A 24638-nucleotide genomic window follows, 5' to 3' on the forward strand; every position below is an offset into this window, starting at 1 on the left:
AACAAATATTTTTTGTGAATTTATGACACTTTTTTGCTCGCTGTTTTGTGTGTCAGTTTTAGTCATATTTTCTAGTGGACAAAAATGCAAAAATGAATGCAAATGAATTTTTATTGGTTTAAATTCTTTTATATCTTTACAATTTACAATGCAAATTTAACATATTCCACGGGGTGTTTAAAATTTTCACTAAAAACGTATCATTTAGTTATAATTATTCAAAGATGAGAACTTTTATTTTTAATTTAGACAGAGATACTAAAAAGTCAAATAATTTATCTACAAATTTTTAAAAAATAATGAAAATTGGCTCATTAGAATAAGATATATTAAACTTATAAAAAAAATAAAAATATTTTATAATAAAACTTTACACTGATAATATAAACCTACAAAACAACTTGTTTAACATTGAGTTAGCTTTCTTACAGAAAAATGACCACAGAGAAGAGGTTTCACACGCGCTTCTCCTTCACCTTTTGTGTCTGAGACATCTAAACATTCAAATATTTATAATATTTACATCAATAAGTTCAGTAAGTGATTGTTCAGTCCGCAAATCAGTCATCTGCTATAAACACGGCAATATCACAAATACAGTCCACACAGAACTAGATAAATACTTAATATTCTCTAGTTTGTTTCTTTTTTCATCCGTTTATATACAGTATGTTACATCATTGGGCCTCTCATTCCACCTGCTTGTAATAAGTCTTTCCTCCAGACTCATGGTCGGAACATTACTTAATTTATCTATATACAGTATGATACAAGTTCTTGTAGATATCACTAGGGGGCCTTCTCAGCGCGGATAACCTGAGTACAGTATCGCAGGGCCCCACCTGGCTCAAACCAACCCTGGCGGCTTCACGTCCAGCCCCGCTACCATATCCAAACCACCTAAAGACTGCGAAGGGGGTGGCGTCTGGTTCATCGAAGCCGGCGAGTTCACGTTGTTAGTCATATCACTCTGACTGTTCTCTTCTGAATCACTACAAGAGTCTGAACTACCTTTCTTTCCATTTCCGTTGTGAGTCTTCACGTGTTTGGCTAGGTGGTCAGACCGCATGAATCTCTTGTTACAGACGGGACAGGCAAACCTTTTTTCACCGGTATGAGTTCTCAGATGCCTCTGGAGTTCATCTGAACGTGTGAATCTTTTACCACAAAACAGCCAGTTACATACAAAAGGTCGTTCGCCTGTGTGCCACCTGAGATGTGCTTTAAGATGTGAGGTTTTGCCATAAACTTTACCACAACCTGGAATATGACAACTATGTATATTTTTCTTCCTCAAGTGCACTCCTGCAGGTCCTAATCTTTCAGCTTCCTGACAGTTTGGGCAATCACAGGTAGCTCTGCCCGTATACCTTCTTTGTGATCTGGGTGACGGTACTTGAGGAGGTAAACCTCCAGCACCACCTGTAGGTGAAGGTGTAGAACTAGCTGCGTGAAGTCCAAACGACGCTCCGACTGATTGAGCTCCTGGGAGCATGGATTTGTAGGTGTCCTGTAATAAGTGTTGGCCTGATGATAGTAAATGGTTTGAAGCGGCTAAAGAGTGTGTTAAACTTGAATAATCTGAAGTATAGTTTGCTGCAGCCATCTGGGCATGCATCCCAGCTGCTCCGCTCATCTCTAACCAACTCCCCGTCGTTGAGTGTACGTCCCACCAAGTATTAGCAGCTGCAACTGAGTCAGTTTTAATCCCACCATGAGTCGCACTAGACATAGTGTTAAAAGGCCAACTCTCGTAAGGATGCCTGGAGTATACCGATCCCAAAGCAGCATGGTGTGCTGTAGCAGCACTTTCAACCTTCCCAAGTAACGAACTTTGATGATGATGCACGTTATCTGCTACAGAAGGCTGCGTAGTTGCTCCAGGAAAGTACAGATCACTGCCATACGATGCTGTCGTGGGTACCGATGAACATGAAGTCATCACAGATCTAGAGTAAGTAGGATTGGAGCCTGAAGAAGACCTCTGTCCGCTCAGGGAGCTGGCAGCTGAAGAGACGCATGGACTGCCGGGTGATGGAGCTCCTTGAGGTGATTTCTTCCAAGGGTGAAATCCCTTGCCCACTGCGGCATCGGCGAGGGGTGGTGGGGATTTGTTGCTGAGCTTGTTGCACTGGGCGGCCAGCATTGCGAGGGGGGTGCCCCTCAAGCTGGGGTGCTCCTGAAACAAAAAGGAAAAAAATATTAGTTTTGTTGTAGTTTTGAATAAATTGATACATTGCACAGATCTTTATTCGATTTTTCATGTAAAACATTTTCATAGTTTGACTAAAGAGACTCCCTGACAGTGACTGTGTTGTGTCTGTCATTTTAGTTCATAGGTAAATTGTATTTTCTGTAATTTTTTGGATGTAGTCTGTCGAAATCTTCCTTGACTCATTGGACATTGGACTTTTGCAATTTGGGACTTTTTAATTTATTTTGGGCATTTGTTTAACAATAATAAAAAAACAAATAAATATTTTTAAAATAGAATATTTTTTTTTATTTGTCTTTTAAAAATGGGTGTGCCCATCTAATGAAATTACCTAAAACTGATTTTTATTTAATTCCTGTTAACTATACTGTGTATAAAAAACTATATAGAGTTAAAATACATTCTTTATTGGTTTACCGTAGATTTTTTTATTTTAAAGCAACGAAATAAAAAAATATATAGTTGTTTGAACACCCTGTACATGAAATAACTAATATTCCAAAATAAATCAGCTGATTACTGACATTCATACACAAATCTGCTTTAGATTATGTAAGCTGAGTTAAAAAATAAGTCGATATTTTTGTGGTTTTAGAAAAAATACCAAATAAAATAACTGGAATAACCCCACTTATTTTTAAAAAAGCAGTAACTTCTTAATTTTTTTCTCATCTATTCGTTTACAACCTGTATACAGCGACCAACTCATATTTAATCGTTTTAAAAAAAATTAAATTATTAAAAATTAATTTTAAATATTTTTAAAGCATAACTTTTGAAATATTTCAATAATTTCACTTATCAATGTACTTAATATAAATATTTTTATAAAAAAATCAGTATAATATCAAAATTCCATACATTTTTAATAATTTTTGTTAATTTCTAACAGAAAAAATATCCTATTTCCTTCTCTTGGTTAATAATTTGCTGAATTTATAGTATTTTTTAGTTTTTTCGTACATTTTTTCATATAAATAATCAATTTACTTTCAAAAAACACAAAAAACTAGATTTTTTTTCATAAATTTATTAATAACTTTTATTTTTACCTAATGTAAATCAAGCTTTATCAGTGGAAAACAGTCTATACTCGGCTTAATGTCGAACTGTCAATTTGTCAATTCAAAGCCGCCTCAATTTTTTGGAAAACGTCAGCGCGCTTCTCTCGAGTCGTAGGAGTAGGAAATTGCGCGAAATATTTCGTGTTTTTTGTTAATTATTCTTGAAAAAAAGTGATTATAGTAGTGATAGAGTTAGTGAAATGTGTTCCTGGATAGTTCCTTTGCCTGTTCAACATGTAAGTTTGTCCCGATTCTTTGTTATAAGATCTTTTTGGCATACAATAAAACTGAAAAATTGGCAGGCTCAAATAAATCAACTCTGATTTTTCGCTGTGTAACTAGATAAAACCGGTTATTACAGTTTTCTATGCCACTTTTATAAACAATGAAGCTGAAATTGTTATTTATATTGCAGGATTCATATTTTTTGATTGATTTAAAGAATATATAATATTTTGAATATTTTATATTAAAAAATGATACAGATAGCTGTTATTAAAGTTATTTTCGGATTACAATAATTTATTAGATTTATTTTATAGTTGTTTTCTGGATTTTTGAGATATTAATCAGATTTTATTTAATTATACTTGGGGATGTTGTTACAGGGTGTACCTAATCTTATAGGTGATAATATTTTCTATAAATTTATTATATTTAACAGGTTCTTTATATTTAAAAATTTTTGAATAAAGTTTTGTAAAATATTCCATAAAACTGTTAAAATATCTTTAATATTAGAGCAAATGTTATACAGGGTGATCCAGTATTTCGAATAAGATATTTTTTTCATGTTAGATTTTCTATTTAAGATTTCCACTCCGATTTTTATACGAAATTTGCTGGCATAGGTATAGTGCACATTTTGAAAATATTTTTGTAACTATACAGGGTGATTCAAATATATTTTTAGACTAATGTTATATTTTTTTTAAATTGAATGCTGTATTTTTTCTCGCAGTGGGTTTACCACAAAACCTTTCTTCTAAACATACAATAATATCATAATTTATACAGAGTGGTATTTGAAATATGGCCATTATTAGATTAAATTCTCTGGACATTTTTAGTTCTTCCAAAAATAAAATATTTTTTCAGTATTCTTTTTAAAACTGATTATACTAAAATGTGCCATATTGCATGATATATACAGAGTGAATCAAAACTACATGTATTTTTCTCCACCTCTTTAGTAGATTCATATATTTTATTACATAAATGAACGTAGTTTTTTATCGAAAATTAAAATTTTCATAAATAATTTTACCATATATTTTTTTTTAAATCAAATTTGATAAAAATAATTGCTTTTCGATGATATTACAACCAACCAAAGAGGAATTTAAAAAAAACGTAGTGACTAAAGAAATGTAAGAAATTGAGTGGCCCAAAGCAAACGTGATTTTGTAATAGCGTGTTCTTCTGACGGAGCCTCGTCTTTTCACTGTTGCCATCTTGTTAGCTTTATATTATACAGTGTGTTTAAGATATTGGGACACATATATTGCAAAAATCTTACTGAGAAACTTTAAATCTTTAAAAAATATTTAAAAATTATGAAAAGTATAGATAGTGTTTTACTGTTTCCAGCAAATTTCACATTTTTAAGCTTTTCGGTATCCCAAAAAACATAAATTTTGACTAGATTTTTAGCTTTGATCCAGTATACATTTCTTGAATAAAGTTATGCCATAATATGTAACTTCCAGTGAATTTTTGCGCTGGAGCTTTACATTTTTTTTACGAGACTTTTGATTTTGTCTAGGTTTTGTTCTAGTTGTTTTGTATTTAATTGATTGTTTTATTGTTTATTAATTTTTAATTTAAAATTACTCTGGCCGTTATGCCTTGCGGAACGTTTTCGATGGGCCACCCTGTAATATACTCTACATAGGTTTAAAAGACTATTTTTTATCTATAATTTTTTTACCCTTTTTGGCAGATTTCCTTTACGCAAGATTTTTAGAAGAGCTTAGGGCGACGACAGTTTTTAGAAGAGCCAATTAGCTATCTTTTGGTAAAAAAGCAACTTTCTAGAGCAAGTCGTTACTTCAGTAGAGACGACACAGATAAACATTATCATTATATCATTTCATCATATGTAGATTCGATAGATATCTAGAATAGATTCATCAAACAGAGTACAGAGTATCAATATCTACTTCTTTTAATTCTAAAATTTTGAAGATTTTAATTAAATCGTGGAAAAGGACTGTTTTTAAATTCAAGAAATTAATAAGCATGTATTTTTAATAATAAATTTTACAATTTTATTGGTAAAAGTGTGGCTATTAAACAAATAAAAATCGGGACATTGGGGCTTTGCGTGGGGACGCGGGACTTTTGGATCAAAATCGGGACTGTCCCGACAAAAACCGGGACGGGTGGCAACCCTGGTTGGAGGTCCTTCCAGGTTCTTGAGTTCCGCTTTAACTTGGTTTTCACTTAGAAAGCAGAACGACGGTTCTGGTTCAGTTAGTGGAGTGTTCGCTCCTTTTCTAGCTAGGGCGTTAGCTTTATCATTACTTTCTATCCCTTGGTAGACAGGCACCCAGAGTACGAGGATTCTTTTGTACTTTGAACATCAAAAGTGATAAAGTGTAAATCCTGCTCTACTCTGTAAAGCCGGCAACGTTGCTCGGATTGTTTTTGTGCTTGGCTGTGCGTGTCTGAGGACGTCGGCGCGGCGACCCACAGGCGCCAACTTTTCATTAGAGGGCTCCTGATTAAAGCCTCCTCCGCCGCCATGCACACAGAGGGCGCCCCCTCTATTCGTTCCAGGATAATTAACAAATTACCGAGCCAATTCGACAATTAAACGGAAAAACATGGCCGATAATTAAATAATCGCTCCTGTGGGGATGCGACGACGTGTTTGTCAAATACGTGACGAATTTTGATGCAAGACCAATTTTCGGTTTATTGGCTTATATACAGTATGTCCCCGGATTGTCTTTACAAGAGGAAAAGCTTGTTTATTATTGACATTTTGAGAAAATTTAATTTTTTATAAAAAATTTTCATTTTTTATAAAAATACCGTTTGAGGGAAAATAAAAAAAACATAAAAATATGATTAAATTTTTTGCTGTTGTTAAAGGTATCACATTTTCCGATAACTGTTATCACCCATTTCGTAACATTGAACTAAATAAATTTTGTGCTTCTTTATGACCTTAATGAAAATTCTAATCCATAACAATCTATCAGAGAACGAAAACGGAATTATATTATCATAGAAACGCGTTTTGATTTTTAAGACGGTATGGAAATTTGGAGAAGTATAAACGGGAATAACCATTCCCGAATAAGCAAACTTTTTATCAAGAATGCATTTTTCTCAAAATGTCAATAATTAAGAAGTTTTTCCTCGTGTAAGGTCCGGGGACATTCTGTATACGTAATTATACAGAGTGGTACATTGAAAATTTTCCATTGGGAATATATTTTAGACAAAAACGATGTCCCACTTAAGAAATGTATAGTACAGGGATCATCAAAGTTATTGATCTCTCCAAAAAAATTATCAATACCTGTCATCATTGACATAAATTAATCATGTTGACTAAATAGTTATTAGACTGAAATCATAAATTTGAAATGTTTTTGTGCCAAAAGTTCAATAGAAACTGTTTTATCATCATTTTTTCGAAGAAAAATTTATGATTAATTTAAAAAAATAAAAACTTCCCAAATTTATCATTTCATTTAAATAACTATCTACTCAGCATGTTTATTTTTAGTCAATAATGACATGTATTGACTATTTCCATTTTAAATATCTTGGGAACGGTTGTCCTTAACGATTTTTAGTTTTTTTCGTCTTGTATAAATAACAGTGATTTGTAGTCAATTACAATGTCTCTGTATTAAAATGAATTTTCATATACTTTAGCATCAACTCTTCTGTTGTGCTGCAAAGACAATTCAACAATAAAACTGGCCACCATTCAATCAAATCGGATCTCTTTACGTATCGAGGATAAAAATGTTAGAACGAAAGCTTGAGGCTAAATGCAGGCGTTGAATTTTATCGGCACAAAGAAATCTACTACTGTTATCGACTTTGTACAGCGTATATAGCGAGTGAGCGCAAAGTGAGAGTGTAATATTACAGATAGTGTCCGGTAGTGACCAATCTATTCGATACGATAATTAGCGGCTTTAAATCAGTTAGGGACAGGGTCCGGTTGCTGATTTAACGATTGTTAGCGCGAGGAATTTTATTGGGATACGGTGTAGCGTCGACATACGAGATGATTTAATGGGAGCTGGCAGATAACAAGGGGCCAGCAGAGAACTGTTAGAAAAACTATATAGATACGAGTATAAAATGAGTTGAAAACTTATGTCTATTTTACATGGTGTCATTGTAACGAATAATAGTTATTTTTTATACGGTGTACATATAAGAAAAGATTTCGGGTGACGATAATGCAATTTTATCGTCGTGTATAAAACAATATTTTTTCCATAGCGAGTTACGTTTTAAAAAATATTCAGAAATTATTATTTCAAGGAATTTATTCCTAGTAGAAAAACTATTGTGCTGGGTTGGCGTTGGTTTCTATGTAATTTGACAAATAAATAAAGCTGTCTCTTTAGTTGTCAGTTTTGAGTCAATGGGCGCGTTCAGGGACGATCAGCGGCTGAGTGGCTGAGTAAGCGATTTCCCTAAACGGTGTATTCTGTCGAACAGCAACAGTTAAGGATGATTCATGGTACACCGTGACTGGCCGGAGCCGTGCGACGGTGAAGGCACGGCCAAACATTGTCATATGTTATTCATACTTATACATTCATGCTAGGCCGAGCACGGCCCGAGCTTCGCCGGAACGCGTCCGTGCTCCGTCCAAGAAATGTCGGTGTACATTTTTCCTCGGATCCGCTACGGTCCGGCCCCGTTGCGGCAAACATAAATGAGCCGCCGCGGCTAAATACTTCGTTCGTCTACGGGCCTATAGCGACTGTTTTCTAGCAGTGTTGCCGCACCCAACTTTTAGCGCGTACCACATTATAAACTAAAAATGTACCACTTTGGTACAATTTTTTAAAGCACAACAAAATACATCTGCAAATGACTTTAACCGGTTTGGTCGTTGTGAATTTCTTCATAAATTTCTACATAAAAAAACTTCCTGGAGAAAGACACAAATCGAGACGAAAAACATGAAATAGAAATTCAGAAAACCCAATTAGAAGTATGTATAGGTTGAAAAAATCTAAGTAATTCTAATACTGCGCACAATACTTGGAAAACTTAAATTTTATTAAAAAAAACGCAAATATAGAAGCATGTTAGAAACAGCAAATTTTCAAGCGCGTTTAATGCAATATCAACGACAATAAATATTAAATATCTATTCATTTTCGGTGCGCGTGGGAAATAATTATTGTACCAAATCATCCTGGATTTGAAAATGTAGTACCACTGTACCAAATAGAATTAAAAGTATCAAATTTGGTACAAATGTACCACTGCGGCAACACTGTTTTCTAGAATATAATCGGCACGGACATGATCCCCGTTGTCCACCCGGTGTTGCATATATTGAAGGCCCGGACGTGGCTCGGTGTCTACTTCACGGAACGTGCCCGGCTCGGGTACGGTCCGGTGTACCGTGAATCATCCTTTAGCCGCTGTGCAAAATTCTCAGCGGTTAATGTTTAGGCCGAGACAAGCCAGCCTTAATCTATTTCCTTATATGTGGTTAACTAATGTAAAATAACTAAAAATAACTTTAATTTTCTCAGTTTATTGTTTACTTTTTATGGTTTATTATATATTATATTAAATAGGAGATATTTGTTGCCAAAAAAATTACAAAGCAGTAGGTTAATCTAAAACTATTCCAAAAAGACTTCTAAATGGAGATCGAAGAAGTTGAAGAAATAAAGAAAATTCAACTTGATTTCCATCTCATGTGGAATTTTCTCAATACAATGAAATTATGAAAAAATACTACTTTGTAGCATTAGAAGTTATAAAAAAATGATGGAATGTTTTTTTTATAAGAATTTTCTTTTAGAAAAAATATTAAAACAACTAATACTATGCGACGGAGCTGTTCGCCGGTGAGCAATGGGTCGTAAGCTAGTGAAAATTAAATTGTGATAATTACGTCTTTATAATATACTGGGCGCCACTCAGTTTTCCATTTACTTTCAAAAACTTCTAAGTTGAGAACTGAGAAATCAACTCAGAATATAGGTATTACTTATTTTAGGAATTACACAAATGAAACGCTGAGATAAACTAACAACTAAGTATAATTAATAATTAAATGTTAATTAGAATAAAATAAGACTATGAATAATTTGATGTTTGAAAATGTTGGTTGGTAACTAGTATGTATTAAAATAGATCACTCAAGATGGTAGTTAAATCTGCACGCTTCTGAATATTAATATTTTATTAATTATTCCGCAAAAAGTCTGGCGATCTTGGTACCAAAATATAGGGACTCTTTATATTTAAAAAACCGTACTATGTATATATCAGAAATATGCATAACATGAATAAAATATTTCAAAGTGACTCTAAAGTAATAAAATATCTAATATGCCTGAAGGGCTTAAAGCATTAAAGTGAACTTAAATTATATAATAAGAAATGATCTGGCCTTTTATATCCGTTCTGGTCACAAGCTGGTTGTGGTGAACTGCTGGAACTGGATCGTGATTAAAACGTCTCCACCCAGACAGGATCGGAAAATGCTGTATATTCAGGAGATTCCTCCGTTATTCAACGTGTATATTGTAGGGACAAACGTGGCCCAAATGTCAGATACAATAAACAAAATGGCACCAGAAATGCGTACCATAAAATAAAACCCTGTACAAATAGAAAAACGGTATTAGGAAACGTTATGTAAAAAATAAAGGTCTTACCTCCGCTCAGAGGGTTTTCCCACACAAATTTCAAAAATGCCAAAAAAACGCCGATAATTCTATCGGGTTCAGCTTCAACCACGAATATAGCGATAAAGGTAGGCACGAGGTATATACCTATACCGTCAGAAATAAAGTGACCAACAACTTCGACCGGACTGAAATAACTAGCCAGAAATAAACTTGTAGAAAAAATAAAAGATAATAACAATACTTATAATGCCATCTCGGTGCGAGGACTTAAACTTGAATTGTTTAAATAAAATAATTCTGTACATTTATTTAATTTGTGTAAATTTTAAATAAAATGCTACAACTTTCTGAAAAAATCTAAATCAGCATAAATAACGGTTGATTGTAATTATAATACCGTCTGACCGAAAAAAATTGCGCTTAGTTGGCTTAGAAATAACGATCGATATAATATTCCCTATATAAGTTTACTTATAAAGTAGATAACAGCAATCTTCACCTCCACATTATCCCTGACGTCGTTTTTTTTTATTGTAGGGTATTTATACCTTCAGTAATTTTATTTGTCCCATACCATCGAAAAAAAAAATGCGTAAAAGGTGATTTGGTCGAACTGCCAGTTCCTGTTATTTTAAGTTGTTTTGTTTAGGCTGTTTAGGTGTACCTATAGGTAAAATTATTTTTATAAACTGTTATTTTTTAGAAATTTAATGTTTAATACTGTATTATCGAATAATATATTTTCAATTATTAAATGATCAGCCAGTAATAATAATTCTTTTTTCAAAATAATTTTCATTCTAAAGATTTATTTATATTTCTCTCAAATTTTTATAGTAAACAGAGAGCGCATGAGACAGCTACTGTTTCTTGTTCTTTCTGCTGCTTTGTGCTGCTGGTCAGCGAAATTCTACGCTGAATGTCAGCGGCTGTGTTCCCTGAACGCGCCCATTTTTTTTTAATTCTCTTCCGTCTCGATTGCTGATTGAATTGAAGCCAGAAATGGCTCAAAATGAAATAAGTAAATTACCAACAGATATTCAGGCTGAGGCGACAAACGCCATATCCAAACTACTTCCATTTAAATCCCGAATAACTTATGAAAAGGAATAGAAAATTTTTCAAAAATTGAAGCAATTAAAAAACGTGCGAGAAGAAATAAAGCTTTTAACCTATCCTCGCTGTTAAAGAATCATTTAATCTACCTTTGCGGTTAAAGTACTATTTTATCTACTATTTTTGATAGATATAAGGCAATTTTAACAGTTGCTATGGAAAAAAACAGTTTTTATTAGTTCAATTACTGGATAAATGAAAGAAATAAACTATTAATTAACACTTTGTTTTGGTTTTTATTCTAAATCGCTATTTATTAAACTTAAACTTTTATTAAGCTCCTCCAAATGATCTTGCTTGGAACAGAAAATTTTATAGTGTCGTATTGCATTTTATTCTAAAATTAATAACATAATAACCTTTAAAACATACAAGAATATAATAAAAATTAATATGACTATTAAAGTAATTATTTTAACAGATAAAAATGTTACTTTTAATTAAAATTAATACTCACACAAACTAATTTACAGTAACTGTAATTTGTTTATCCGCAAACGCTACTTGTGTACACGTACCTACTTGATGATGGTATATAAATCATTTCATTATCAAGTCCACCCACAGGCAAAATCATACATATACCTACACACACACGCAAAAATATTAAGTTTAATTTGCATTTCATTATCTTTGATCTATTGCTGCTTTGTTGTTATTCGTACGCAATTATGTCTTATAATTCTGCTATTTCCAAAGAATAAAGAAATAAAATCGAATTCTTTCGATGCCTTATTGCCAATTCCACAATAACCATTTCGCTGTACTGGTAATTGATAATAACAGGGTAGATTATCGTCTCGATAGATAATATAGATATATTCTGTGGTAATTGGCGTGACTTGCAAACGTAATTTGTTTATTTCTCGGGAAACAGTCGGCAGTAGTAAATTATTTCATCGTATATGAGTCGAGCAGATGTTTTGCGATCTCGTTATTTTATTAGTCAGACGCGTGCTTTTAGTGCTTCTATTTTTTGTAATTTTGGTTCTCTCTTTTTATAGTTTCATCCGGTAATACCGGTACCAACTCCTAAATCGTACCTCTTTAATATCTAATTTATACAGGCTGAGTCTAAAATAAGGGTAAATATTTTTAGGGGTATATTTCGACCCCAGAAACACGATTATGAAAATTTTTTGAAAAAGTTTTGCGATTTTTTTTTGGGACTCTGTCTTTATTCCTACAAGAAGAATGTAGTGGTCAAGTGCTTTGTGTTATTTGTCTCCATAGTTCCCTGTCTTGTGCTTCAGGTTATAATAATAATAATAAATAACGCTTTATTGTACAGGGTGGACCATTTTGGTTGTTTCTATAGGGTATCTCGGAAACCGTGAGAAATATTCAAATTTTGATACCGCGGTCTCGGGTTCATTTTTTGAAATAAATACAATGGCGCAAACAGATCGTGGCTATCTTGATCGGTTCCAAAGGGCGATTCTCAAATTTTGTACTTTTTGAAGATAGTTTGTTTATTTCTGCAACCACGGAAGAATGAATTATACATTCTAAAGGCACTTTTCTGTGTAGAATGCAGTGGCGTAGTCAGACTTTTTTCGAAAAGAATATTTTTTGAGATATTAACTATACTTATGTTTTTTTAAATAGAACCCCCTGTATATTTTTAAATTTTCTTATTCAGCTGGCATTGGCTTCTCGAAAATATATAACACTCTTTATTTATTTTCACTATTAACCTCAACATTTCAAATTATTCTTAAAATATCCACTTAGTAGATAGTAGGCCGCGCCGAGTAACAAAGTAAACGGTTGTCATGGTGATCGGAACATAGCTTTGATGGATGCGGGACATTTCATTTCAACAGATTGAAGTGTGTGTATTTTAAATAATAAAAAAATTATTTTAATTAAATGATATAATAAAAAAATTATATTGAGTCTAACAAACATAAACAAATGGCAGCTGATTTATATTTTAAGCGGTATCCAGAGCGCGAACAACCAAACCCAGCCATTTTTAAAAGGTTAGAAGATCTTTTCAAAAACCGCGTCCGAAAAATTATCAGAAAGAAGATGAATAAAATCAATATATCAATGTCCTCGGAGCCGTAACACTAGATCCAACAACATCAAGTAGAGCTATTGAAATGCTGTTAGCGGCGGCGCACATTGGTTCAGATTCAAAAAAATCGACGCATAGGGTTCAAGAAAAAAAATTCGAAAATTTCAAGAACGATATTATTTTCAACAGATGATGGGTCCCTTTATTCAAATTTATCACGATCCACTTTTTAATCGTAATAAAAAAGCGTACAGGAATTTTGTTTTCATTAGATTTTGTAGTTTAAATATATCAGTTATTTGCTGATAATGGTTTAGTGTTGCTAATATATGTTGGTTCTTAGTTCAGAGACTTGGAAATAAATTAAATTATAATGGATTTTGAAGACCAATGTAAGTACTTTTTAAGATAATTTTATTAACTTAATTATTTTTTTATGAAGCGAGTAGTTACCACAAACATAATAGAGTGTTTTTTTGAAAAAAATTAAACTTGAAATTGCGTATCTTTAGAACTCCGCAGATCTCCGCTTCTGTATTTTATAATTTTTAAAAGGTATTATACTAAGTTTAATTTACCACAAGTATCTTACCCCAAGAGACCCCGAGGTAGATAATATATAAATTAGAATTTTAAATTGACCAGTAGTCTAATTTTTGTTCCATGGATAATTTCTTAAATTATTATACTAATATTTCTTGAGTAACTCTGGAGTGGTAAAAGTGTAACTATAGAGACTCATATGTTCCTCCCGTACTCTATTCCTTTTATTTTTAGGAACAATAAGCCGCAGATCAATATGTGAGAGGTTTTTGAAAATGGGTTTTAATAATAGGTCAGAAGCGGATATTATTGATGAAATATTTCATTTTTGTGTGATAATAATATTCCTAACATATTATCGAAAAAAAAGCAAATTAAAAATTTTCTTTAATGGTCAAAAAAGTGGAGGAAATGTAATTATACTTGGAGCAGTTTTATTTCCAACAATTGTCTCTGGCTGAATAAAAATTTACTTCAAATGGAGGAGAATCAATCTTTTGATGACCCTGGCCCTTCAAGAAGAATTTTTTTTTCAGAAATGCCCAAGTCCCAAAAAAATAAAGAGACCAAAGGTATATATTGCCAAGGAATCAATTTATAATATCTTACAGAAAAAAAACATGTTTTTTTATTTACATAATGCTGCAAATATTGCATTATTGCTTTTAATTAATGGCAAAGATTAAAAACCAATTTTTACACCTCCGAAGTTCTGGCATATGCTACAGATTTCTAATTTAAGGAAGGAACATAAAAATGAGACGGCGAAGTTCTGACCCCATTTTTTCCAAATTTATAAGAAATTGCAAGGGCCACAAAACAAATTAAACTTGCCTCCTTTAAAAATAGGTGAAGATTTACCCGCAGATGACACTCATATGGCAACAGAATATTATTGTCAATCAGATAGTGAAGAGAAACTAGAAGAAAGTGGTGGTGAATCATGTGATGAAGAAAATGAGTTTGAAGACTCCATTTAAGGCATATTGCAATTTATGTTTTTTTCTTTAATTTAAACCAGATAACCTAAGGGTATTCTTTTTTTGACTAGGTTCGAAGCATTTTTCAAACCTTTTTAAAAACCATAATTTTTGAATAAAATTCATAGAAAATTCCCCTTTTTTAATATTTTTATACTAAACAAACATAGTCTGAAATATATTTTGTTTATTCCTTGGACTATATTTGTCATATTAATAAATCCGCCATTAAACCTAATAAGTCTAGAATTTGTAATAAAATTAAAAATATCCTATGCGCCACTTTTTGGCAATCTGAACCACTGTGCGGCGTGCGGAGACGGTACCAACTCTGTCTAGATAATAATGGGCAGCGCAGCAGTCTGAACATTTAATGTAGTCTTTGTGTTTTGATTTTTTTATATTAACTGCTGTTCAGCTCCAATAAATATCGAACTGTTCTCTTTTGAAGTTTGAAAATACGATCAAATTTTGTTGCGCAATTTGGTAACACCGTGTGCTTTGATAGTTGGTCTATCCATCGGGAGTTATATTAGTTATTAATATCGAAATCTTTAATACAAATATAATCATCTCATATCTACATAAACTATAAATAATTAACAAAACAACTAAATTTTTGTTTTGAAAATGATGCCCCAGTAAAAATAATTATGGTATAAAACTTGAACATACATACGATGTACCACAAAATATCTAGAACGACATGGTACTGCACCCTTAATTAAAAGATCGTAAAAAGCATAATTATAATTAGGGGAACTATAAAAGTCTACAATTAGAATCAACTAAAAGTTATTAGTTTTATGGCTTATTGTCATATTGTGATTGCTCTATCCTTGGGCTACTTTTATATTTTTTTTTATTTTGGCTTTAGACAAAAGCCAACAAAATTAGGATGGTTTTGATGGTTAAATATTGCATGTGTTTGTATTTTGATTTAGTGGAAGTATTCTTGTTTTTGTAATGACTTGCTCTGTATTGAGAGTAGGCAACCTCTCGCATGTACCGGGTGGCCAACTAAGAATGGACGCCGGCTGTATCTCAGAGGCTACTTATCGTATAACTTTGGGAAAAAAACTAAAACTAAAATACCGGCTACATGGCTACTCTCACCACTATTCGAGAACACTTTATTTTTTTTAAACAGATACGTCTACAAAAACCGTTGACGTTCTGTTAACATGATATTTTATTAAGTTAAACTTCAAAATTAACAATTAACTACCTGATAGCAATTACTTAATAAGATAAAACCATAGACTAACAAATAAAAAGAGACTGACAAATCTCATGGTAAAGAGTGGGATCGCGTTCCCGTAGCGCAACTCAGAATAACAATTTTGAAACAAATTAGCAGGACCATGGCAGGACGTACGTCTTTATTACTATCTTTCTTTATTATGTGTGCTTCATATGAAAAAGAAAGAGATAGGTATATAACGTATTGTAAGACATTATCACACATTCTGGCTTCTGGCTGGCGGGAAATTTAAATTAGCCATTATTAGTAGTATTCTTTCATTCTGAAACTGAAAATTTTCACTTAAACTGACTTATTCCCTATATCACGTAAAGGGAACGTGGTGTAGGGAATAAATCACTTTAAGTGAAAATTTGCAGTTTCTTTCAGAACGAAAGAATACTACTATTATAAGGAAAATTATAAAAAAAGCAAAACATTTACTGTTTTATAAACATATTTATTTATACATAAAAATAAATAAACTTTTTATAATATAATAACAAAAAATAACAGTGTGTATTCCACCCACCTACCAATTTTAAAGGCAGAAGAACTGACTGTTGCAGGAAACGATCGGCCAATTTTTTTAAAGGGTATTAAAAATCTCATTTTCGAAAAAACTGCCTAATTGCAATAACAAAGTGAATATCCAAGTAAAGAAGACTTTACGAGAATCATGATCCTGAACCATTTTCAAGTCCAGTTTTAACCCTAAAACAAAAGTAAAATAGGTATATTAATAAAGTTTCTGGTTACTATAAACCAGCTATAAACTACCTACCCAACAAATGAAAAAAAATAATTGTATTAATTTGTTATGTTAAGACAGGTTCGAAATATTTTTGACAGTACTACTTCTACTTTTTTCTTAATAAGATGATAAATATAACTACTTACTTTTATTTTACCGGGTGTCTTTCACATATCTATCAGAGAAAAGGGGTACCAATACAAATAAAAAATAAACGATACTGGCTCCTGCAGCAAATAAAATAACAAAGAGTATAACCTAAAATTATAAGTATCAAAATATAAATACCTATATGGAACAAAAGAATTTGTTCCCTATCTATATTCATAAGTCAATAAAATGGAGAGTTTAGAAAAAAAGGTAAATCACCAAAAGAAAAATTAACAAACATGACGAATTGTCATGATGTTGTCATCTTGGTTGTCATGATGACGAAAACGAAAGGCGACTATTCTAATTTCTATTTAGAAATTACGTTTTATATGGCTGCTTCTTTCTCTTTTATTATATTAGAAAGAGATAGTGGGCCCAATAGACGCAATGCGCAGATCAACATAAATACAACGAAATTTTGCGTTCTGAGTTGCGCTACGGGAACGTTGTCCCTCTCTTTGCCATTTAATTTGCCAGTCTCTTTTTATTTGTTTGTCTATGGATAAAACCAAAAAGCTTCAAACTTTTTGAATGATTATTTATTTATGTCATGTTCTTTAAAATAAAAGAAGCGATTACCATACATTATTAGCATCTACAGATGCATGAGCAATACATGTTTTTTTATTAAACGTATTAAAAAAAACCTCTTTTCTTTTTCTTTTAGAGGCTTTCGGTTCTTTCATCATAATTTTTGCATTGTTAAAATCTATTCTGTGCCCTGTGTTCCATGAATACTGACAAATCTTAGATTTGTGAATCTTTATACACTTTAATTCGAACATTTAAGGGTGTAGATGTTTTACCCATATAAAATTTATCACATTCGCATGGTATTTTGTATATTACATTTTTTCTTTGTTGTCCAGTGTTTACAAAAAATAACTATTTTATTTTGTAGATCTTCTTACAGCGGCGAAATACTCATAGGACTTTCTTATCTAGTTAATTATCTAAAAAATATAGATTTTTGAGTGTAACATCAAGATGGCGATAACTGATTTACATACTGTTTTAATTTAACACCGCCACGCATTAACGCAAACCAAAGAGATACTATTACTCGCAATTACAAAGCCCAGAGGCTCGAGAAAATCATTTTAAAGGGAAATCTTAGATCTGTATCCCGCGGAATAGCTACGGCAGCGCGGACAGCTCCGATCAAATCAAACGCATTCCGTAGCTACTTTCCAAGCGTGGTAACTATCAACTATGGCAACAAAATGTCGGCCTCGGGCATTCCACTTCTGTTTCTCCTTCGATTGATCTTACGCAAAAATCCAGTCGTGATCTACGTGTTCTGATTAGGTAGGTCACTTTCTAAGTCGATCTACCCATAGGCGTGGTCACGTTGAAGGTAGTTTAGACTGTACCGGAATTTTATAAACAAATTCCATGACCGAAACCGTATGACGGAGAAAACTTTGCCTTTGACGCTGTTTTTTCGATCGTATGGTATTATTACTGAAAAAATTTGTATGGCGAAGAAGTCAAAAAATACCTAACTCAATATCTAGTTATTTATCATTAATTTGAAACAAAGAACGTCACGATAGATATATCGGTTATTAAATTCACGCCTATAACTGGCGCCACTGAGCCTGACCAGCGGCGGCGTCTTTCTTCCACTCAACCCGTTCGAAATTAATTGATTATGATGATATTTTTGAATTACGACCAGAAAGTTCTCACAATAGAACCGGGAGACTATTTTATTTTTCGATTTCTCATTTTTTTTTCTTCTTCGGAGATCTCGTTCTTTTACAAAACTAATTAACAACTGACTCTGGGCCCTCGTGGTGTCTTAGACCATCTATCATCTAGACACTATTTTTCGTCGTTCATCTTGTGAAGCTGTAATGAAAAAGTAAACGATCTAGCTATGAAATGAGCGAACACTACACTGACTGGACCAGAACCGTTCTGCTTCCCAAGTGGAAACCAATTTAAGACGGAATTCAAGAACCTGAAAGAGTCCATCCGTAACCTGGAATGGGAATCCTCCAAGGGTCTAAGATATTTGAAGAAATTTCTCAGGACTTACGACCATGAAAAATCAAAGAATTTCACGATTGTCACAGGGTTCTTAACAGGAGATTCTTTAATAAGCACCTCAGTAAATTGAAGGTAAGAATCAACGGCAAATGCAGATCACTGAGTGCACCCAGACGACAACAATTATCCAGTAAAATTGTATCGCCGTATAGAGAGTGAAAGAAAAATTACGGGCAAGCTGATTTTTTCAGAGTTTGTTAGCGACTGTCTTCTGAGTGTAAAATTAACAAAATCGGAAATTTTCCCGTTGCGGTTTTCGAGCAATAGGGGTGGTTTTTTTAAAACTGAACTACAACAAAATAATTAGACGCCAAATTGTCGATAAGAACATTCTCTATAAGTTCGTCTAATGATTTTTTTTATAAGTTTATTATTTCCCGACTTAGCGGCCGTTTCATGAGCCCTTTGGGGTGGTTTCCAAAAAGTTGATTTTATGGCAAATTGATCCGTATGAAAGTTGTTCATAATAAATGTACAAGCAACTTTTCCTCATGAATTTTTTTGTAGCTTGATTATTTTTGGAGATAGCGTCCAGTTCATGAACAAATTAGGGTAGTTTTCAATGTTACTCTTTCTTCAGCAAATTCATCCTAGGAAACTCTTTCAAAATAAGAGTACATATATCTTTGCCTTATGAACTTTTTTTAACTTGACTATTTTTGGAGCCAACGCCAGGTCCATCACACAAAAGAAGACGATACAAATAAAAAAAAATCATAATATTCAGTCAATTGATGAATTCCATGTTTCGTTTTGGGGAAATAAATGCATATCATAGGGAAGTTTGTATGTAATTTTAATATGAACACCTTTAAGTTGGTAAATTTGTAGAACTAAACAAAAATTATGAAACTACCCCAACTTGTTCATGAACTGGACGCTATCTCCAAAAATAATGAAGCTACAAAAAAAATCATGAGGAAAAGTTGCTTGTTTATTTATTATGAACAACTTTCATACGGGTCAATTTGACATAAAACAAACTTTTTGAAAACCACCCCAAAGGGCTCATGAAACGGCCGCTAAGTCCGGAAATAATAAACTTATAAAAAAAATCATTAGACGAACTTATAGAGAATGTTGTTATGTACACAATTTGCGTCTAATTATTTTGTTATAGTACAGTTTTAAAAAAAACACCCCTATTGCTCACAAACCGCAAGGGGAAAATTTCCCATTTTGTTTATTTTGCACTCAGAAGACAGTCGCTGACAAACTCTGAAAAAAATCAGCTTGCCCGTAATTTTTTTTTTCAAATGACAATTTTATTGGATAAATAACAAATGTTTGTCAAGTACACGAGTCGTCGGAGTCCGGCTTTAGCGAATGATAGGCCATGGACAAATTTTCAATTCAAATGTCAAGCCAGTATTGCTGTATTTAGTGCAGAGACCTGGAAAATTACATCGCCATTAATTAACAAACTCCAAGTTTTCATAAATCGCTGTCTGCGAAAAATTGTAGGGATATTTTGGCCAAATACTATCAGAAATGAGAATTTATGGAGCTTGGCCAACCAGAGGCAGGTGTATAACGAGATCAAACTTAGGAAATGGAGGTGGATTGGTCACACTTTAAGGCGAAGCAGTAACAACATCGCTGGCAGAGCTATTGAGTGGAATCCACAAGGCAGTGGAAGAACTGGTCGTCCAAGATATACATGGCAAAGGAGATCGAAGCAGTAAACCGATCATGGCGAGATGTCAAATCAATTGCCGACAACCGAGCTCGTTGGATGGCGTTTATTGAAGACCTATGCTCCACGTAGGAGTAAAGGACAAAATGAATGAGGCCATGGATAAAGAAATGTTTAAAGTGGGACAAAATAAAATGGTAACACAATACCAGCAAACTAGAAGACTCCAGACTTATTTATTTTTCTCAACCATAAATAATCATCGTTATTTATCAATAGCAATAATTCTTCAATGAAAAAAACAACTTTGGCTAAGAATTTATACAGGGTTGTTCACCACATACGACACAGAGTCTTGTAGCTAAACGACTAGATTTTTACAAATTGCAAGTTTTGGGTTCGTTGAAGGACTATTAGAGCTACAGTTACATATTTTTACAAGATACAGAGTGTCCCTAATAAATAAAAAATATAAAAGTTGTATTTTTTAAATGGAACACCCTGTATATTATTACATTTTTAGTTTCCACGATTAAAATAAAGGTAAATTTGATTAAGGTTTATCACACTTAAACCTTACCGTTTTTGAAATATTTTCAAGTTTGTGAAATTGCAGTAAAAATTTTAAGGCTTCATTTCTCCAAGGGTATCAAAGTTTTTAATACCTACTAAATATTTACTGAGGTTTATTTATTGATCAATTATTGTGTTGTAATAATAAAAATAATACTACCTCATACAGAGTGTCTAAAAATTTATTTTATATAATTTCTAGTTTTAAACGGCAATAACTTGTTTAATTTAAATGGAAGACCCTGTATATTTTACGAGAATCAGATGCACAATTTAATTGTCTATCAAATTATATTATACCATTTTTTACCTATCTCTTTAAGTTTCCGTAGAAAATGCATTTTCTTGTAATTTAGAACTTATTTATCAATATACCCATGGACTATTGACATTTTAGATTATTTTTAAAGATGTACCAAATTTTTAAAGAGCACAGATACTAATATTGTCGATATAATTCGTTTATTTCATTAAAAAATAAAAAAAACTGTTTAAATATTTGTTAAAGAGGACCAATTAATATGATTCCAGTATTCAAACTACATTAACTGACTGTTTGCGTTGATTAATAATAATTGTTTGTTATTAAAATAATACTACCTCATACAGAGTGTCTAAAAATTTATTTTATATAATTTCTAGTTTTAAACGGCAATAACTTGTTTAATTTAAATGGAAGACCCCATATATTTTATGAGAACCAGATGCACAATTTAATTGTCTATCAAATTGTATTATACCATTTTTTACCTATCCTTTCAAGTTTTCGTAGAAAATGCTTATAATTACCTTATAATTTAGATCTCATTTATTATTACCCGTTGCAAAAATCTAATCGTTTAGCTACAATAGTCCGTGTCGTATGTGGTGAACAACCCTGTATAATACACACACCGGAAAAATCTAAGGATATCATGTTATTAAAGTTCAAAATAAATGTTTTGAATAAACAACCACATATTTGTAGGCCGATTCTTTCTACTTCGATTGAAACGAAGTAGTCACACTAGTTATTTCTAAATTTGGGATATTTGCAGAAGTGTTTGTGCATTTTTTGTCCAATGTATAAAAAGCACCTAGCATCAGTTGTTCGAATTTAACCTGTACTGGCTATGTTTTTATGATAACTGGCCAGAATTCATTCAAATAACTCTGTTTAGTATTAAACGACATTATGGAGCGTAGACATCTTAACAGAGACGAAATGCTAAGGGCCATGGGTACGCTCGAAGCTGGAATGCGCCAAATTGACGTAGCTAGAGTATTAAATACAACGCAAAGTGTAATATCGCGATTAAGTGCACGCTACCGTGAAAGTGGTGATGTTGCTGAAAGGCACACAGGACGACATCGCATTATTACCACTCAGCAAGATCATTTTTTACAATTAAATGCTCGACGCCGACCGACTCTTACAGCAACAGAGCTTAGTTTAATTCTCCAGAAAACACATAATGTAACCGTTAGTCCTGACACTGTTCGCTATAGATTAAGAGAGGTCAACCTAAGAAGCAGACGCCCCTGGAGAGCTCAACCCTTAACGAGAGGAAATCGAGAGGTACGATATTTGTGGGCTCAAGATCATGTTCAGTGGTCGAATGAACAACGGGCCAATATTCTTTTCACGGATGAGTCACGCTTTGGAATTCATCCGGATTCGAGAAGGCTTAGGGTATGGAGAGAACCGGGAAATCTTATTCGGTTGGAACATGTTCAGGAAGTGCACCCTTATCAAGGTGGAACAGTTATGGTCTGGGGAGGAGTCCAGTTAGGCCGAAAAACCGATCTCGTTTTTCTTGAAAGGTTTCTAACAGGAATCACATATCGTGATTTAATTCTTGAGCCTGTCGTGTTACCATATGCCAATGATCTTGGGAGAAACTTTATTCTCATGCATGACAATGCACGGCCTCATACAGCCGGAGTGGTAAGTGAGTTTATCAATGGTCATCAATTAAACATCTTCCCTGGCCGGCACAATCTCCTGACCTCGACTCCATCGAGCACGTATGGGACGCGGTCCAAAGAAGAATTTTGAGAATGGGTATGCCTCGTGAAACTCATAGGGATCTGGTTCGGACCGTGAATGCAGCGTGGCAGGCTGTAGCTCAAGAAGAGATCGACAACCTGATCAGGAGCATGGAAAGACGATGTAGGGCTGTAATGAACAGTAGAGGAGGCTATACCCTTTATTAAGTAAAATTGGTTTTATCTTTTTTTTTTAATTCACAGTTTAGAATAAAAAAAATGTATTTTTTTTGGAGTTCAATAAAAATCAAGGTAAATTTGAAAAATTCGGTAAATTTCGCATTTTTATTTCCAATACGTCCTGTAAACTATTTGTTTATTTTAATTTTATTATATCAAAAATGCAAATAATAAAATTACTGACGATGGCTGGATAGAATTGTAATATCCCTAGACTTTTCCGGTGTGTGTATTTTAGAGTATTTTATGTGCGACCTTGACTGGTGTATCTATTTAACTTATATGGTCGAAGGTTTGGCCACTACAGTAGTCAGATCGGTTTTAAAGTTTCGGTTCTTTTGTTGTATCGCGAATCCTAAGCGAAGCGCCCCCGAGGATGAAAGAGATGGACCACGCCCAGTGGCTGTGGAAGATGTTTATTTATGGTAAAGGTCAATTCGTTCATATATCTGAGGTCTGAATTATGAAATATTGTATATTTTCTAAGAACCTATTAAAATTAAAAGCTTAAAATTATGTAATAAAATGGATTAATTTCTAGATACCTTGTAGGTAAATCTATGCGCAAAATTCTTCTAGAACTAATCAATATTTCAATGTGGTTTTGTACGGTGGTGCCTTTTTTTTAGTTGCAAATATGACAATTTTTATAAGACATAAAGATATTCGAATTATAGAACAAAGGGCTTCATTCACAACCTCGAAACTAGACGAATAAATTATTGTTTCCAATTATCTTTATACTTAAAAATTTACGATCATTCACAATGTCTAGAATAACACAATTAAAATTAATGGAATATCCTAGAAACAGCTTGCAGTAATCAGTTGTGTCCATAGAGAAAGCCTAATATTTAGATTATAAAACAATAAACTGTTGGTTTCTAACAACATTTTCTCTTGACGGATGATAATCAAAGGTCAAAATGACATTTCTCGCAAATTTTGAAGTATAATTAGTGGAAAAATTAAACGATTGTTAACTTTTTCCACTAATTGAAAATTCTTACCACTAATTTTGACGTTTTGAATGCTTACATTCAAATTAAAGGAACAAACTTCTACGCTAATTGAAATCACTAATTTAGATTTTAGGTTATGAGTGTTTATTTAAACATTATAATTACTACAGACAAAAGATTATTTTTATCTGTGTCGTAACATTACTTATATCTTAAGTTTCACTATTTCATCTTTAAAAAATGCATAGAT

General features: G+C 32.9%; 1 protein-coding gene across 2 annotated transcripts in view; it reads right to left on the reverse strand.

Moving 5' to 3' along the window:
- Positions 1–311: 311 nt before the first annotated feature.
- The window catches only part of LOC115890738 (transcription factor Sp9-like), a 109316-nt gene continuing 84989 nt past the window's right edge, over positions 312–24638 (reverse strand). For both annotated transcript variants that reach the window (XM_030911058.1, XM_030911057.1), the window contains exon 2: positions 312–2179. In XM_030911058.1, coding sequence (XP_030766918.1) covers positions 848–2179 — 1332 coding nt within the window. In that variant the 3' untranslated portion in view covers positions 312–847. The remainder of the gene's footprint in view (positions 2180–24638) is intronic.

This window comes from Sitophilus oryzae, unplaced genomic scaffold (genome assembly GCF_002938485.1).
Source record: "Sitophilus oryzae breed Bouriz unplaced genomic scaffold, Soryzae_2.0 scaffold_910_pilon_pilon, whole genome shotgun sequence".
Lineage (NCBI taxonomy): Eukaryota > Metazoa > Arthropoda > Insecta > Coleoptera > Curculionidae > Sitophilus > Sitophilus oryzae.